Raw genomic sequence first — 15,957 nt, forward strand, 5'->3', positions numbered from 1 at the left:
TGCAACTCTGATGCTCACGAAAACAGCCCGGCTTCCTCGGGAGACCTCGCTGAGGCAGCCTCATTTTCCCGTGCATTTTGCCAGAGCTTTTGTCCCGCGACGCCTTCATCTCCCTCCCCTCTCTCTCTTTAATTTGTTGCAGGTGTTATTGCTAATGAGCTTTCCTCCCCTCTTACGATGAAAGACAAGCCAGACCCCAGGTACCCGGATGCACTGAGAGCTGAAGTACCAGAAACTTCATAATAAGTTGCCGATGGCTACCGGCCAAGGTCAGCTGACCCCCATTAGTGCCTGTCCCCACCAGAAGAGAGCCGAATGAGCTTCTCTCTCAGTCGCTTTTTTACGTTTCAGTCCTGCCACACGGTTGTTGTTGCTTTAAGCCCATATGAAAAGAAATCTCTCTTATGGGTCTGAGACGCCAAGTCTAACCCCACAGAGGGTACACGTTCCCAGCTAACATGTCCACCTCCTGGTTTTATTCTTTCTTTACAACGCAGGCCAGAGGGCTGATCGGCAGTGGTGCTGAGCACATCACACATGAAGGGCCCTTTAAAGACCTGGATTGATCGAAAGGACACGAATTAAAGGCAATCCGATCCGGCCTCATGCCAGATCCCTGTGGATTTCCTCCCTACCCCATTTCCATCCATGGTCACAATTTGAGAGTCTGCCTGATTTGATCGGGTTCACCTCTGAGGAGAGGTGTAATGCCAAGGTCAGGAGGGCGCCGAGTGATGGGCGACTTTTTGATCTGCTCGTCAGCAGTCTGAGAAACGCTGGCTCTGAGTTTTCTGTATCGGCCTTTTGGGAAAAAACAAGTTCCTCACTCTTTGCAACCTGGCAGCGCCCGAGTCCCTGGGACATCCGGCCTCCGTCACCCGGTAGATGTGGCCTTTCCATGCTGAGGCCCAGAGTCCCGCCTGACCCAGCCGCCGCCTGCCCAGGGCCCCGCGAGGCCGTGCCCCTGTGGACTGCACAGCCATGCTGCACCTGCTGGCGCTTTTCCTGCACTGCCTCCCACTGGCCTCCGGAGACTACGACATCTGCAAATCCTGGGTGACCTCAGATGAGGGCCCCACCTGGGAGTTCTACGCCTGCCAGCCCAAGGTGATGCGCCTGAAGGACTATGTCAGGGTGAAGGTGGAGCCCTCGGGCATCACGTGCGGAGACCCGCCGGAGAGATTCTGCTCCCACGTAAGTCAGCCCGCCCACCACTGTTCTGTTTGCTCAGGCCACGTGGGAGGGGGGGAAGACCCTTGGGATGAGTGAGCGGAGTGGGAGGACCAAGATGCACGGTCGACTTTCCTGCATCTTGAGTTGGGATCAAGTCTCTGTCCCGCCTTGGAAAGGTGCCAGAGCAAAGGCCACCCTGTGGACTCTGGGGTCACATGACATCATTCACTGGGGTGGGAAAATTCTTGGCCAGCTGACCGCCAGATCGGCTCCTCTCAGGAAGATCAAAGTGGTTGTAATTCCAGCCTCAAAGATAAGCCCTGCCTCCATTGTGGGAAGTCAGCATTCTGGGCGAGTAAGCGAGGTACTATTTGCAAGGCTGCAGTCTGACCGACCTCTGTTCATCTCTTCTGTCTCGAAACCTCCTGTCCCGCCCAGCAAACAGTTTTGCCAGGCCAGAGTATGCCGAGGACGGAGTTGGCACTTTGCAGGGGAAGGTTTGACGGAAGTGCAGAGGGTATTTGTGGCTGGTGCCATCCCTCTGTGCCACAGAGTACTTCAGTACTCAAGTAATATTAACAACAACAGGAGTATTAGGAGGGATCATTTATGCGAGCGCCTGAGTGCGTGGGCTGAGAGTTTAGTATGTGTCATCCCTTCCCGCAGCTCAGCAAGGTTGATTCTGTGTTATATAAAGTAGGAGTTTTAGGGAGTGGGTTCTGGACCAGTGGCGGCTCTGGAGCTCTGCTCCATCATCTGTAAAATGGGCACATAAAGCACATACTAGGTCGTTGGAAGGAGTAAGTGAGTTAATTCATACGTGTAAACTGCTCAGAATAGGGTCTGGCACAGAGCAATCAACTGTTGTCATTCCCATCACACGGATGGAGAAACTGAGGCCCAAAGTCACACTCCGGGAAGTGGTGGCACTGACTCAAACATCTAGCTCTGAAGTCACTGAGCGAAACTGCGTGCTGAGTGGCTCCTCCCCACTAGACGGGGCTCCGGAGGCCCCGTGCCTGGCCGGAGGCCGGGCAGGGCAGCCGGGCTGCAGGAACTGACTAGAAGGGCTCTATGTCATCTCGGGGTGGCTGCTGCCTCTGTGTCCTCGGGGAGCCTCTGGGTACCCGGGTTTATGGCTGGACTGAGTGGGTATCCCCACGAGGCCCCTGAGGACACCTCAATCCATGAGACACTTCGGGCCTATCACAGAGCAGTCAGCCCAGGAAGGTAGATTCCCATGTGGATGGTCAGCTGTCATGAGGCTGTCACTGTGGGTGGTGGCTGGGCTGGGGAGAGAAGGAGAAGGCAGCACAGGGCTGGGAGCCAGGGGCCAGATGGTCGTGGGGATCACTGCACCAGAGGCCCCAGAACTTCACTGGCTCAGGAGTGGGCAAGGGGGCCGGCCCCTGAGAGTCAGGGGCAAGGCCAAGGGGAGAGCCCAGTTCTGGGTCCACATCTCAGTCTGGCCGCCCACCCCAGCACACGTGAAGACTTCTCCACACAGTCCCTGAGCAGAATCGAGCCCTGTCTCTCATATTAGAGTCTTGACTATATTTCTTCTCTTAAATATTAATCATTGCCTTAATGTGCTGGGGTGGGGGTGGGGGGCAGGATAGCTAAATCATAATTCACTGGACCAGCTTCCAGTCAGGGCTGGAGAGGTGGACATGACCATCAGATGGAGTCCAAGGCCCTCTCCTGGCTAAAGCTGGCTTAGATGCTGTTAGCCCTGGACCCCTGCTCTGCCCCCACCCCCACAGAGAAGAGAACCCAGTGTAGCTCCAGGATGGGGCGGTCACCCCCATGGTCTTCATGCTGCCTAGCCTGAGCCCAGGCAGATGTCCTTGAGCCCTGAGCTCTGGGAGAGGCCTTCGTCCCCTCCTCCTCCTCTCCTGAGAAGACAGGTAAGGAGAGTTTAATTCCAACATCTCCCGCAAGGTGGGTCTTCAGTGTCTCGACACCTGTCTGGTGGACTTATATATTTCATTACGGGCTGCCGTCCAGTCAGTCCTGCCTTTGATTACGAAGGTGCAGCTGATGAGGATGGGGACGCTGCTTTGACAGGTGGAGGGATGCCTTCCTGGGGGGGGCAGCTTTTCTAGGGAGGAAGGGGTCACAGCCAGGTGGCTTTGGCCCCCCAATGCCACCGTTCCTGCAGCTCCACCCAAGCAGGTCCGGTGCGAGTCTCGTTTCATCTTCTCTAGGGTGCTGTGAAGCAGGTGCTTATTCTAATCCCGGTTTAGAGATTAGAAGGTGTTGCTCAAATCCCGCCAAGGTCACTTTGTCTAGAAGGCAGGCTGGGAACTTACCCAGCAGGAGGCTCGGCCTCCCGGGTCCCAGCTTCGTGTTCTTCCTCTGCGAAGCAGAGAGAACGCTTCGCGGTGCTGGTGGGAGGATGCAGCCAGGCCACGTGCGCAGGAGCAGTGCCGGCACATAGTAGGTGCTCCATGTGCGGTCGCTGTTATTCATTTATCATGGCTGTGATCACGCCCTCCGTGGTGTCTCTGCCTTTTCTTTGCCTCTCTCCAGCCTTGAGGATGCCACGCCCTGTATTTCTGGTCTCAGGGCAGCAAGTAGGAGGTTTCTGCTCAAGCAGCTTAAACTCGTCCCGCCACAGCAGGTGGTGTTAACAAGCCACCAGGGGGCGCCCTAATGGTAGCCAGGTGGCCCTCTGCCCGCTTAGCCTAGCAATCACGGGGTGGGTCTCAATTCTCAGGTACCCGACCTGCAGCGGGTGCTGGGCTGCCCCAGCTTCCAGCCCACTGGAGTGTGAGCCCAGGAGCACCCTGAGGGAGGAAGAGGGGCCGAGGGGTGGCTGCCCTTTTCAGGGTTCATGGTGCAGACCCTGTCTCCCCGCCAGGCTTCTGTCCTTCAGCAAGGCCACCTGAGAACTGAATTGCAAATTCCAGCCTGGTGAGGAAGGGGCGGGGGAAGGAGACCAAGATAAATGAATAAATAAAAACCTATTGGCTCTAAAGGCACAATAAGAATTAATAGGGACAGGCTCTCAACCAAGGAGACTTGGGCAAGAGCTGCAGGAGACGAGAGCCCATCCCCCAAGTCCCAGGCCCCAGTGGAGAGGGCCAGCCAGGTGAGGCTGCAGGGCCAAGGAGAAGGAGGGAAAAGCTTCTCCGCCCTTCGCAGGCAGGCCCACTGCCTCTCCTGGAGAGAGCGTGCCAGCACCAGCCCCAGGCCGGGCGGGCGGTGTTCGGAGTGCTCCTACAGCCACCCACTTGCTACCCAAAGTCTCGGCCTTGGACCAGGAGCGTAGCCTCAACCTTGGTAGACATGCAGAGTGCCAGGCCCCGCCCCAGACCTGCTGAGGCAGAAGCTGTGTTTTAACCAGAGATCCAGGGGTGTTGGACACACACAGGGCATGGTCTGGGGAATACTGCTCCACCTATTCGGTCTGTAGTAGGTGACCCGTGTGGTCCATGTTGCCAGGGCATCTTTGCAGATGGCGGGGGGACGGGGGGAGGCGGGCGAGGCGGGTCGCTGCTGAGGGAGCAGGACAGAGCAGGAGTTGCAAAGCTCCTGGGAATGTGGGGATGGAGCCGGGGATGTTGGTGAAGTCTCGGGATGTTGGTGGCTCTGAACGAGGTCCCAGAGGGAGGAGGCACCATATCCCAGCGAGGTCCACGGGCTGGGACCTGACGACCTGAGCTCACATCCCGGCTTTGCCACTCCGCCCATGGGCAGCTCCTTAAACTCTCTGAGCCTCGGTTTCCCCATCCGTGAGGGAGATGATGCTGGCTGCCTTGCCTGCCCCACCAACTTCCCGGGAGAAGGACATGCTTCTGTCATGATGCGCCCCCATGCTTAAAGAGGAAGCTCTGTTCTAGTGTGAGGCTTTGATATCGTCGTTTATCCGAGCTTGATAATCCGATACTGTGTAATAGATGAACAGTAAACATTGTATCTAAGGTGACTTTAGCACACAGGCGCCTTGGCCTTGGTAGTTGAGAAAACCGAGAGAAGGCGGTGAACGTGCATCTCTAAGCACACGACTTCCTTAGAACCTGCGTTACTTTCTCTGTGCCTCAGTTTACCCAGATGCAGAGCAGACGACCCCATCCCTCCCCCAAGGCCACAATGAATGCCGATGGCAGGTGGGCCCTGGAGTCCTCCAGCCCCTCCCCTCCATGACGTTGTAAACCACGTGAAGAATCAAGGTCACAGACGCCCCACCTCCTGCCAGGCCTTCATGCTCAGAGAAAGTTCCCATGCGGCAGGGCCGAGCTGACCAGCCCCCGGCTCAGACGCCCTTCCCCTCCCTCTGTGTCCTGGCCCCCGACCCTCAGAGGAGAGCGTGGGGACACCCCTCGCAGCCTCCCTCCTCTCCCCGTTACACCCCCCCAGCTGGCGGGCGTTCCAGGTCTGACCTCGTGCCAGGCGCGGTTCTGAGGGGAAAGGGAGGTCACTTGCAGATCCAAGTCCACGGGCACGGGAAACACAACGGCTGTTAAAGACCATGCGCGGCTGACGGGTGGGCGTGGCGGGACCGACGTTGGGGCCGCGGAGAAGGCGAAGGCCCGTCTCTCCCGTCAGCCTTTGCCGCTCGCCCAGCGCGCCCCGTCCCTGCCTGTGTCCGCGCGTCTCCTCCACCCGCAATGCCTTTCTTTGCGTCCTCCATTTCTGAGGCTTTCGAGTTTATCTGGAGAGCCCCAGCCCCTTTTTCGAAGTTCAGGGTGGACCTCACCTCCTCCCAGACTGCCTAGCCCAAGTGGGTTAGGACATCCCCATCCACGCACGTCCTGCCATTGTGGCCTAATGGGTAAGAGCTGGGGCCCTAGAGGCAAAGAGGTGGACGTTGGCATCTCATGCTGTGCAACCTTTGGCATGACCTTAACCTCTCTGAGCCTTATCTCCTTAAACTGGGGCTATTAACACATCCGGGACTGTCACGAGCACAGTGCCTGGCAGATAGTGGATGCTCAAGTCATGCTAGTTATTACACTCCCGATGCGTGCTTCTTTCTGGGACTGTGAGTTCCTCAAAGTCAGGGCTGTCTTCTTCATCTCTACACCCCTCCCTCTTGGCTCAGTCAGTGCTCACCCGGTAAGCGCTTACTGAACAAGTGGATGGGTGGATGGAAGGACGGTGTGATCCAGGAAGGCTTCTCGGAGGAGGAGAGATCGGGGCTGAGTCTTGCAGGAAGAACTAAGGTTTCGATCCGGACAGAGTCGGCCCCAGAGTCTCTGCTTCTCTTCCTTTGAGTCCCTGTTCTGTGGGATTTGCCATTCGGATGACACCAGATCTGTACGGCTCTGTCCTTAAGCAGAAAGTGGCTGCTCTGGAGCTTCACCCAACCCTTCGTTAAAGCCGCTCAGTCTCTTGAAGCGCCCGAGGCAGGGCCCAGCCTGGGCCGAGAATAGTTTTATCATGACATCCTGTAGCAGTGACGTCTCCTTCCTGGCAGACAGCGCTGCCTGCGATGTCTTAGGCCCACAGGGTGAGATCCTTGCCCCTTACTTATGAGAGCGGGTTTGGGTCCAGATACCCCGTAGGTAGGGGCCGATGCAACTGGAACGCAGTGGGGAAGGAAGGGGCCTGGGGAGGGACATCCTTCCAAAGAGTGTCGGAGACTTAGGGGTTCTGGAACTTTCCCGTCTACATAGCCCTGCTTCCCCCAGGCTCAACTTCCTCTTCTGTCTCCACATTCCCCGGCCCCAATTTTGAATGCATTTTCATTTTGCTCCTCTATTGCATGTATTATCACGAGTCACCCCAATCCCGCATGTGCTGAGGTCGGGGAGAAGGACCGTGGACGGACAGGCAGGCTGCCCAGCTGTGGACGAGAACTTGGGATGTGGGACGGGGCAAATGTGGGCTCGTGCCTCTCCCGCCCCTCGGGCTGTGGGACTTTGGGTAAGTCCCCTGTGGCCCTGAGCCTCGGTTTTGCCATCTGAAAATGAGGGCGATTCTAGACACAGCCTCAAATTTGTCCGAATGAGATGAGACAGGCATGTAAAGGCCTCAGCTGGGACTGGCACCAAAGCAATGTTCCAGAAAGGGATTCCCCCCTCCCCCCACCCAGTCCTAGAATTTAGCTTGAGAGACAAAAAGAGTAAAAGTAGAAAATACAGACGGAAGATGATCCTGTCAGCCAAGAGTGGAACGCGGCGTATAGTCGCGTGGGCTGTGGCGGTCACAGGGCTGGGCACCGGGGTGGCCTATGGCCTCGAAGCGTTGGAAGGGCTCAGAGGAGCGGTGGTAGGGCAGAGGAAATGGCGTGTGCAAAGACGCAGGGGAATGGGGTACGGGTGACATGAGGGGAGAGCGCGTGGATGGCGGGGAGGGGACAAGCCACCGCACCTGCTCACGTCATTGAAGCCCCCATGAGCTTGTGGGCTGGGGATGTTACTGTGCCGTTTGATGAATGAATAGACGGAGACTTCCTGAGGTCCACTAAACGGGGGAGCTGGTCAACCCTAGAGTTGGGGTGTGGGGAGGATTCGGCCAAGGGCGTGGTGGGCGGGAGGGGAGGAAGGAACATTGGGTAGGCAGAGGCCTGAGGGTGCCCACAGGGCACAGAAGGCACAGGCCACGGGGCTGGAACAGAGCCTGGCAGGCTCCCAGGAGCAGGTGCCAAGCCGCACCCCTCGCCCTCAATGCCCAGCCATCCCCACCCCAGGAACAGGCCCGGGCTGCAGAGCTCTGCTCCTGTCATGCAGCCCAGGCCCCAGACCCTCCTGCCCCGGACCTGGCCAGGTCCCCGTGTGGTCCACAAAGAAGCCCGCTCCTTCCTGGAGGGGCCCGGGGGGACGAGGAAAGTGAGAAACAGCAGATGAGGCCGAAACCCGTCCTGTGCGGCTTTGGTTTGCAGGTTCTAATTTGTTTTTCATCATCAGCAGCAGATTTGCTTAAACGTATGAAAATGTGTTTCTAATTCCCTGAGTACACACCAACTGCCGGCGGGGGGCGAGGGGGAGGCGGCACGTTGGAGCAGGGTGACCGCTGGCCCGGAGCTCCCTGCTGCTGGCACACCAGGCCAAGGCCCTCAGCCTCAGTTTCCCCAGCTGTACGATGATGGGTTTTGCCTAGATTAATCGTCCGGTGCTCCTGGGTGATTGCCAGATACATTCTAGGAGTTTGGGGGAATCTAGGCTGACAATGGTCACAAACAGATGCCATGGGGACTCCAGTGTAGAAAGAGGGGTTCTGGTGTGTACCCTGTGCCCAACACAGCACTAGGCTTTTTTTGTTGTTGTTCAAATCCCTTTATTATAGTATTCTCATAAATGAACATCAAAACAAAGAAAAACAAAGCAACTGCTAACACTACAATGCTACATCACGTGATTCCACTCTGGTGTCCACTTCTAAATAATTTTTTTAAATCTTTAAATTGAGACATAATTGACATATCACATTGTATTAGTTTTAGGTGTTCAACATAATAATTTGATACATGTATATATTACGAAAAGATCGCTACAATAAGTTAGCATGCATCACCATACATAGTTACAATTTATTTTCTTCTGATGAGGGCGTTTAAAATTTTGTTCTTTAATTTTTCAATTGAGGTGAAATTCACATAACATGAAATTAACCAACCCAATTTAATTGTGGTAAGATATATCTAACATAAAATTTGCCTTTCTAACCGTTCGTAAGTATACAATTCAGTGGCATTTAGCACATTCACAACATTGTGCAAAGTGGCACCTCTATCCAGTACCCAAACATTTCATCACCCCAAAAGAAAATCTGGTCCCGTTAACAACCACTCCCCATCCCCCGCAACCGCTGGCAACTGCATGTCTGCTTTCCGTGTCTATGGATTTGCTTATTCCAGACATTTCATATTAATGGACTCGCACGATGTATGACTTTTTGTGAGTGGCTTCTTTCACTCAGCGTGATGTTTTTAAGGTTCATCGAGCTGTAGCACGTGTCAATGCCTCGCTCCTTTTCACGACTGCGTAATATTTCATTGTACACGTTTCCACTTTGGGGCTATCATGAATAATATTGTTATGAAGATGTGTTTGTGTGGACATATGTTTTCATTTCTCTTGGGTATATATGCCCAGAAGTGGAATTGTTGAGTCCTTTGGTCATCTTTATATTTAAGTTTTTGAGGTACTGCCAAAGTATGTTCCATGGCCGCTACACCATTTTACATTCCCACCACACGTTCTGCACAAGAGGGCCATTTTCTCCACATCCTCACCAACACTTGGTATTTTCCATTTTTGTTTTTTATTATCATGGCCATCCTAGTGGGTAGGAAGTGATATCTCATTACGGTTTTGATTTGCATTTTCCTGATGACCAGTGATGCTGGGTGTTATCGTCTCATTGGCCATTTGTATGTCTTCTTAGAAGAGATATCTATCCAAGTCCTGTGCCCATTTTTAAATTGAGTTGTTTGTCTTTTCGTCGTTGAGCGGTGCATGTTCTTTATAAATTCTAGATACTAGATTCTTGTCGGACACTGAAAACATTTCCCCCTTTCTCCAGATAATCTTTTACTCTTGATCGTGTCCTTCGATGCACAAACTTCTTTATTTCAGTCAAGTCTAATTTACCTATTTTTTCTTTTTGTCGTTTGTGTTTTTGACGTCATACCTAGAAAACCTCCGCGAAATGCAAGTTCATAAATGTTTACCCCTATGTTTCCTGCTAAGATTTTTATAGTTTTAAGCTCTTACCTTTAGGTCTTTGATCCATTTCGAATTCACTTCTGCACATGGTCTACGATGAGCTTCATTCTTTTGCATGTGAAGATCCAGTTCTCCCGGCTCCGTTTGTTGCAGAGACGGTTCCTTCCCCCATCAAATATTCTTGGTACCATCTTGAAAATCAATCGACCGTAGATGTGAGCGTTTGTTTCTGGGCTACGGAAATCATTCCACGGAGGCGCCCAGCACTCTCTGTGCATCATCTCATCGAGCCCTCCTGCGTGTCCCCTACTTCTCTCTCATTGTCCCATTTCACAGAGGAGGAAACTGAAGCTCCGATGCCGAGTGGCAGAGTCCAGGCCCAAACTCCAGCCCTAGTCACTTGGACTCTGGTGAGGCCTGAGGAGGGGGAAGCCCAAATGCTCCCCCCTCCCCCCCCTCACTTCCTCCGCCCCTGCCCTCTGTTTCCCTGACATGTCCTTTAGGACATGTCATTACCTTCTTGAATCTCAGAAGAAGGTAGTCCGCGAGGGGATGTTGTCGCCTGTGACTTCTCTCTCGTCTCCGAGTACCGCCTCTCCAGTTTCCGGTTTCCCTTCTCTCCCGCACTCACCGGGGCACCAGATGCTGTGTCGCTACCTTTGATACGCCACAGTGCTTGCACATAGTAGGTGATAAACGAATGCCGATGGTAATTATCCCTCATCTCAAACGAGGAGTGTGCAATGTGAAATGGGTCTTAGAGATTGTCTAAGCCCAGAGGCACCCCGAGATCCATGAGGCATTACAGTGGGCACTTAAGGGGCAGTGGGTGTCTGGAGCTTGGCTGCTGGTGGCCCTCTGCCCCACCGTGGGCCCTCAAGCCCCCCACGCCAGGCAGTCCGAGGGCTTCTGTGACACAAGATGAAGCCACTAATAGAATCTGCCCACCACATTTCTTACATGGGGAAACTGAGGCCCAGCAAGAGGAAGTGATTTCCTTGGGCAACCAGTGAGGGAGCAGCAGACCCAGGAGTTTGACCTGCTCCCATGGATTTGACCTCGAAACCCCTGCAGTCAGTGGGGTGCCGGAGCTATCCCTTCAGGATAGCTGTGGTCCTAAGGTTAACCCATTTGCTCTCTGGACTGCTCAGGTGAGCTCTCATGCCCGCCTGTAGCCCCTGGTGACTGGGCACTGCTCAGAGCTGGCCCTGAGGGTTCCGAGGCCACCACCCACAGCCCATCCACAAATCAGGGTTCTCCTTGCTGTGGCAGCATCTTGAAAGACCGGCAGGAAGGGGATGTTTGTGGCAGGCGTGCAAGGCCAAGGGTGAGGCAGGATGGTAGGCGGTGGGCGATCCTTGCGACGTCAGCCTCCGTGATTACCCGCGACGTCGGGTGTGGGGTGCGTGCACGCGGGTCCAAGCCCAGCCCTCAGCTGGGGGTTTCGGAGAGTCAGAGCCTGGGGAGTACACGCATGCGCATTGCCGAGGGCTGGTGGCCCTGACGTCGGGTGTGGGGTGCGTGCGCGCGGGTCCAAGCCCAGCGGGGAGTACACGCATGCGCATTGCCGAGGGCTGGTGCTTCTGCACCATGTCCCACCTCCAGGATTCAGCAGCGGTGTTCCCAGGCCTCCCTGGTGCCAGGCACCCTGCAAAGCACTCTCTGTGCATAGTGTTTCGCATCCTCTCCATTGCAGATGAGGAGAGGGGGGCTCAGAGCTCAGAGAGATGGGGAGACTTGCCTGAGTTTGCACAGCCAGCGACAAGCTGGGATCTGTCTACAGGGCCTGGACCCCTGTCCCGTCCTGCTGTGTTCTGGACAACAGTCTAAAGGCCTGCCCGAGATTGGCAGTTAGAGGCGACCCAGGATCACCTCACCTCGCAGGGGCTCCCTGGTAGAAAAGAAGTAAACGAATCCATTTTGTGGATCCGTCCAGATCCTAACCTGGGGACATCTAGAGTCTCCCCTCCTATTCAAGGGACAGGGCCCCATCTCCTAGGATCTGGCGTCCAGTTTGTCCTGGGTGCTTTGGGACACTCTGAACCCCCTCGGTCCCTCGTTCCAGCTCCCTCCTGCTGCCCGAGTCATTTGTCCACTTGACTCTAAGCATCGACCAGGGAAATTAAAGGAAATGAAACACGACCATGTCGTTGGCCAGAAGTGAAAAGGAGGCCGGTGACAGACGGAGCCCGCAGGTGACCCCGGAGCTCCCGTCCCTGCGCCCTGCCCTCCCCCTGCTTCCGGCCCACAGAAGCTGGACAGCGCCTGCTCATTCACAGATTGTGCCCTCCCTCCGGGGAATCAAGAAATAACCAAAGGAGCAAAAAGAGCAGGCAGCCGTCCAAGGGGCATGTGGCCTCTGTCCCCGTCCCTACCCCAGGTGCCATCCAAAGCCCTTGCCAACAGCTTTGGGGTTGGCCCCATACTGAGTCAGGGCTCCTGGGGACAAGGCTCCCCATTGGATTGGCTGCGTGGCGCTGGGTGACCTGACCGCAGGCGAGTCTCATTCCCCTTTGGGATGTGGGCTTCCTGTCTGCGACATGAAGGGGTCTGTGTACTCGATCTTCGAATCCCGCTGGGTCCCCAGATTCTGCCTCTGGCCTTTGGGGCTGTCAAACCTAGAGCGAGAGGGAGAGGTATGGGGAAGAGCAGTGACCCCTGGGGAAGACCCGGGGACAGACAAAGGCAGGAGACCAGCCCCCACCTCTGCAGCAAGACCCCAGAGCTGGGCCCTACTTTTGGGGGGGTCATAGCCCCTTCAAGAACCTATGGCATTCTTTCAACAATACACACGTGCACACACACATACACACATATTCACACAAGCGTATACACACATTCAAGCACACACACACACAGAGTTACACACACTCACAGGGCTTCCTGAGCCACCCCGAGTCCACCTGTGGCCCCTGTGGACCCTCTGGGGGCCTTAAGCTCAGGAAAATCACCGTTTGTCTTGTAACCGACCAGTCCTGTTGTCTGAGGATTTCTTTGATTCCCCATCTTCCTCCTCCACCTTCTCTTCCTCAGACCAGCAACAGCTTACATTTATTGAGTGCCTACTGTATACTAAGAACTTGACCTAAACTAGCTCATTGAATCCTCACAGAACACTTAGGATAGATCCCATTTTTGTAGCCATTTGAAAACGAGGAGCCTGAGGTTCAGAGAGGTTAAGCCACTTGCCCAAAGTCACACAGCTTCTAAGTAGAGGAGCCTGGCACCTCCCTCCCGGGCTGCCTAGACGCAGCGCCAGCTCCCAACCAGGCCACATAGCTGACATGAGGCACTCTGAGTATCTCAGAACACACCTAATAAATTGAGTCTGGTGTGCGCGCGTGCGTGTGTGTGTGTGTGTGTGTGGCCATTTGTGCTCGGCGAGCATACTGTCCCTGTCAGCCTCTCCTCCCCCAGCACACCATGTCAGGAGAGAGGGCTGGGGAGGAGGGACGGTGGCGTTTACCCACCCCCTCTGCCCTCTGAGACATGACAGAGTCTGCTAATCCACTTATTTGATAATTCACTTATTTCATGTCTTTTTGGCAGTGTGTGCGCTCCCACGCACCAGCTCTGGGGAAGGCGAGACGGCTTTGCCTAGGGGAATCTGATCTGCTTTTCTGGGGAAGGAGTGGGAAAAATGCACCCAACAATGGGCAATAATGGACCTAAAAATAGAGGGTGGGGGGGCAGTGCGGAGGGGCGCGTGGCGTCTGCCCTGGGGGCAGCCTGCCCCTCCCGCTCGGGGTACCCAAGTGCCTGGCTGCCCCTCAGGCCTGAGGAGGGAGAGAGGCTCAGGAAAGAGGACGGGTAGGAAAGGCGGTCGGGGGACCCGGTGCCCCCCTGCAATGGAGAATCGTCCCACCGCAGGGTCCGCAAGGCAGTGGCCTCGACCTTGGCTGCATATTGGAGTCTCCCGAGAAGCTGTCATCAGCCAGGCACCCAGGACAGGTCCTGCTCCCGAGGACCCGATGCGGTTGGCCGGGAGTGCCCTCGGCCGAGTCTAACCGGAAGGGGCGTCTCTGCGGCAGGAAAGGGGGTTCCGGTTGTGCGGCTGCCTCCTCCGTTCCCCACACGTCTAAGCTTTGGGACCTTCTCGGAGGCCCCAGTCCCCAATGGCAGCTGGGGCTCTGGAAGGAGTGGGGGTGGCAGAGCCCGGCTTTGCAGACTCCTGGCTCTACTAGGTCCCTGAGCAGTTCTCAGCCACGTCTCTGGGCTGGGCCCGGGCATCTGGATGTACGAAGGCTTCCCGGTGGTCCCAGGACGCAGCCAGATCTGAGAACCGCCACGTGGCTGGGTCCCTCCCGGCCTCAGGCATGCCGAGTTTGCTCTCAGAACCTGCCTTGCGTCTGAGCTGCAGGCTCTCCATCCTTGCTCCGCCCTCCTCAGGGCGAGGGGTGCCAGCTCGCCGCTCGCCTTTTGTTCCCAGGTTCCTACCCTCTCTTCCTGGAAGAGGCTGGCTGGCCAGAGGCAGGGCCTTCCTGCAGCTGCTAAATGTCAAGGCCGCCGCCTGGCTCCAGGCCTCCCCCTTGGCCTTGTCTCCAGTGCTCCCCACCAGGCTCCGGGCCCAGCCAAATGCATTAACCCCTCTCTCCCTGCAGCTTGCTGCACGGCCGGCCGGCCCCTGCCCTTGGTCTCTCAGCACAGGGAATTTTCCTCACGGCCTGGTTGATCTCCCTCTACCTGTCCACATCCAGGCCCCCCGCCCTTCTGAGCCTGTCATTCTGAGATCTCGCCTCCCCCAGGAAGCCTTCCTGACCACCCCAGCCAGCTCCCCTCCAGGATGGCATATCATGTATGCCATCCACAGGACCGAGCCACGAGTGACTGCTCCAGTGGTCACAGCAGAGCGCTGAACGCTCCCACGAGGGGTCGGCGTGCCTAGGTTACCAGAAGCGTGACCTCGAGTCAGTGCCTGGCCTCTAGGGGCTTCAGTGTCCTCACCTGTGAAGTGGGGTGGAAGGCGACGGCTGGGCTGACATCACGGCCCTTCCTTGGATCCCAGACCCGGCCAGGCGTCTCAGTCACTACAGAGGGTTCTGCTTCGTTGGTTGTGGTTGGTTTGCTTTCAGTTTGGAGCAGAATTTCTGACCCCAAGGCCAGGAATACTTTCGTACCCGCTCCCCCTTCCCAGGTCGGGTCACCGCTTCTCAGGGGCGATTTTGCACACAGAGGACATTCAGAAAGAGCTGATGAATGAATGAATGAATGAATGAAACTTTACTAGTCAGCCTTGCCCCCTCACCCCCACCAAGGGCTTCATCCGCAGAGCGATGCACCTGTCCAGGTATGCCCAGGCGTAGGGCAGCCCCAGGGACTTCTTACTCTCCCTCCGCCCCACCACTTAACTCCTCAGAGACCAGCAAGAGGACACCCTCGAAGGTCTCGGCTTGTGGCCATCGGCACGGGGGCACCCCGTCCCACTGGGCGCTGTGTCCTGAGACCTACTCTTGAGTGTGGAGTGCCTGGGGAGGGACCCGCTGAGGAGGGGGAGTCACTCTGCAACGCTTGATGAAGCACCTTGCGTGGGCCGGGTGCTTCCACGGGGCATCCAGGGGGCCCACACACGTAATTAACCGAGGAAGCCACTAAGGCACCGATCACGCACTTGTCCCAGGGGTGGGGCGGTGGCCAGGCACTTTTTCCCTGGGGAAGGGGAATCCGAGCAGACACCTGCAAAGGGGTCGGGGGAGAGGGGAGGAATTCCAGACAGTGGGTGCCGCCCTCAACAGCCTAGGGTGGGACAGAGGAGTTGAAAATAAGGTGGGAAATGGCTTCAATGAGATCATGAAAAGATCCGTAAGGATTTTGTGTATGTTTTGTAGACAGAGACATCTGAGGCACAAAAAATTCATTACGTTTTCCCTAAGCCAGGGACTGACTTTGTAGCAGAGGCAGGTGGGCTTTTCACCGACCACGGACATGGGAGCGCCTCGTGCCACTTCTGTCTCCCGTGCCGAACCCGTGCCTCAGTTTCCCCATTTTAAAAACGAGATTTGGCGTTGCACCTTATCACGTAGGATTATCACAAATAGAGAAAATGAAATTTCACGTGAAGAATCATCGTCTCAAGGTCCGATGCCCATAAAATCCTCCATGCGGAGGCTTAAAACGAAGCAGGAAGGCGTGAGGCAGGTGGGAGAGGCGGACACAGCCAGGTCGTCTTGGG

General features: G+C 55.9%; 1 protein-coding gene across 1 annotated transcript in view; it reads left to right on the forward strand.

Moving 5' to 3' along the window:
- The first annotated feature begins 503 nt into the window (after positions 1-503).
- The window catches only part of NTNG2 (netrin G2), a 62,712-nt gene continuing 47,258 nt past the window's right edge, over positions 504-15,957 (forward strand). Inside the window, exon 1 of the mRNA XM_015594128.2 lies at positions 504-1,194. Coding sequence (XP_015449614.1) covers positions 982-1,194 — 213 coding nt within the window. The 5' untranslated portion in view covers positions 504-981. The remainder of the gene's footprint in view (positions 1,195-15,957) is intronic.

The sequence above is a fragment of the Pteropus alecto genome, unplaced genomic scaffold, assembly GCF_000325575.1.
Source record: "Pteropus alecto unplaced genomic scaffold, ASM32557v1 scaffold67, whole genome shotgun sequence".
NCBI lineage: Eukaryota > Metazoa > Chordata > Mammalia > Chiroptera > Pteropodidae > Pteropus > Pteropus alecto.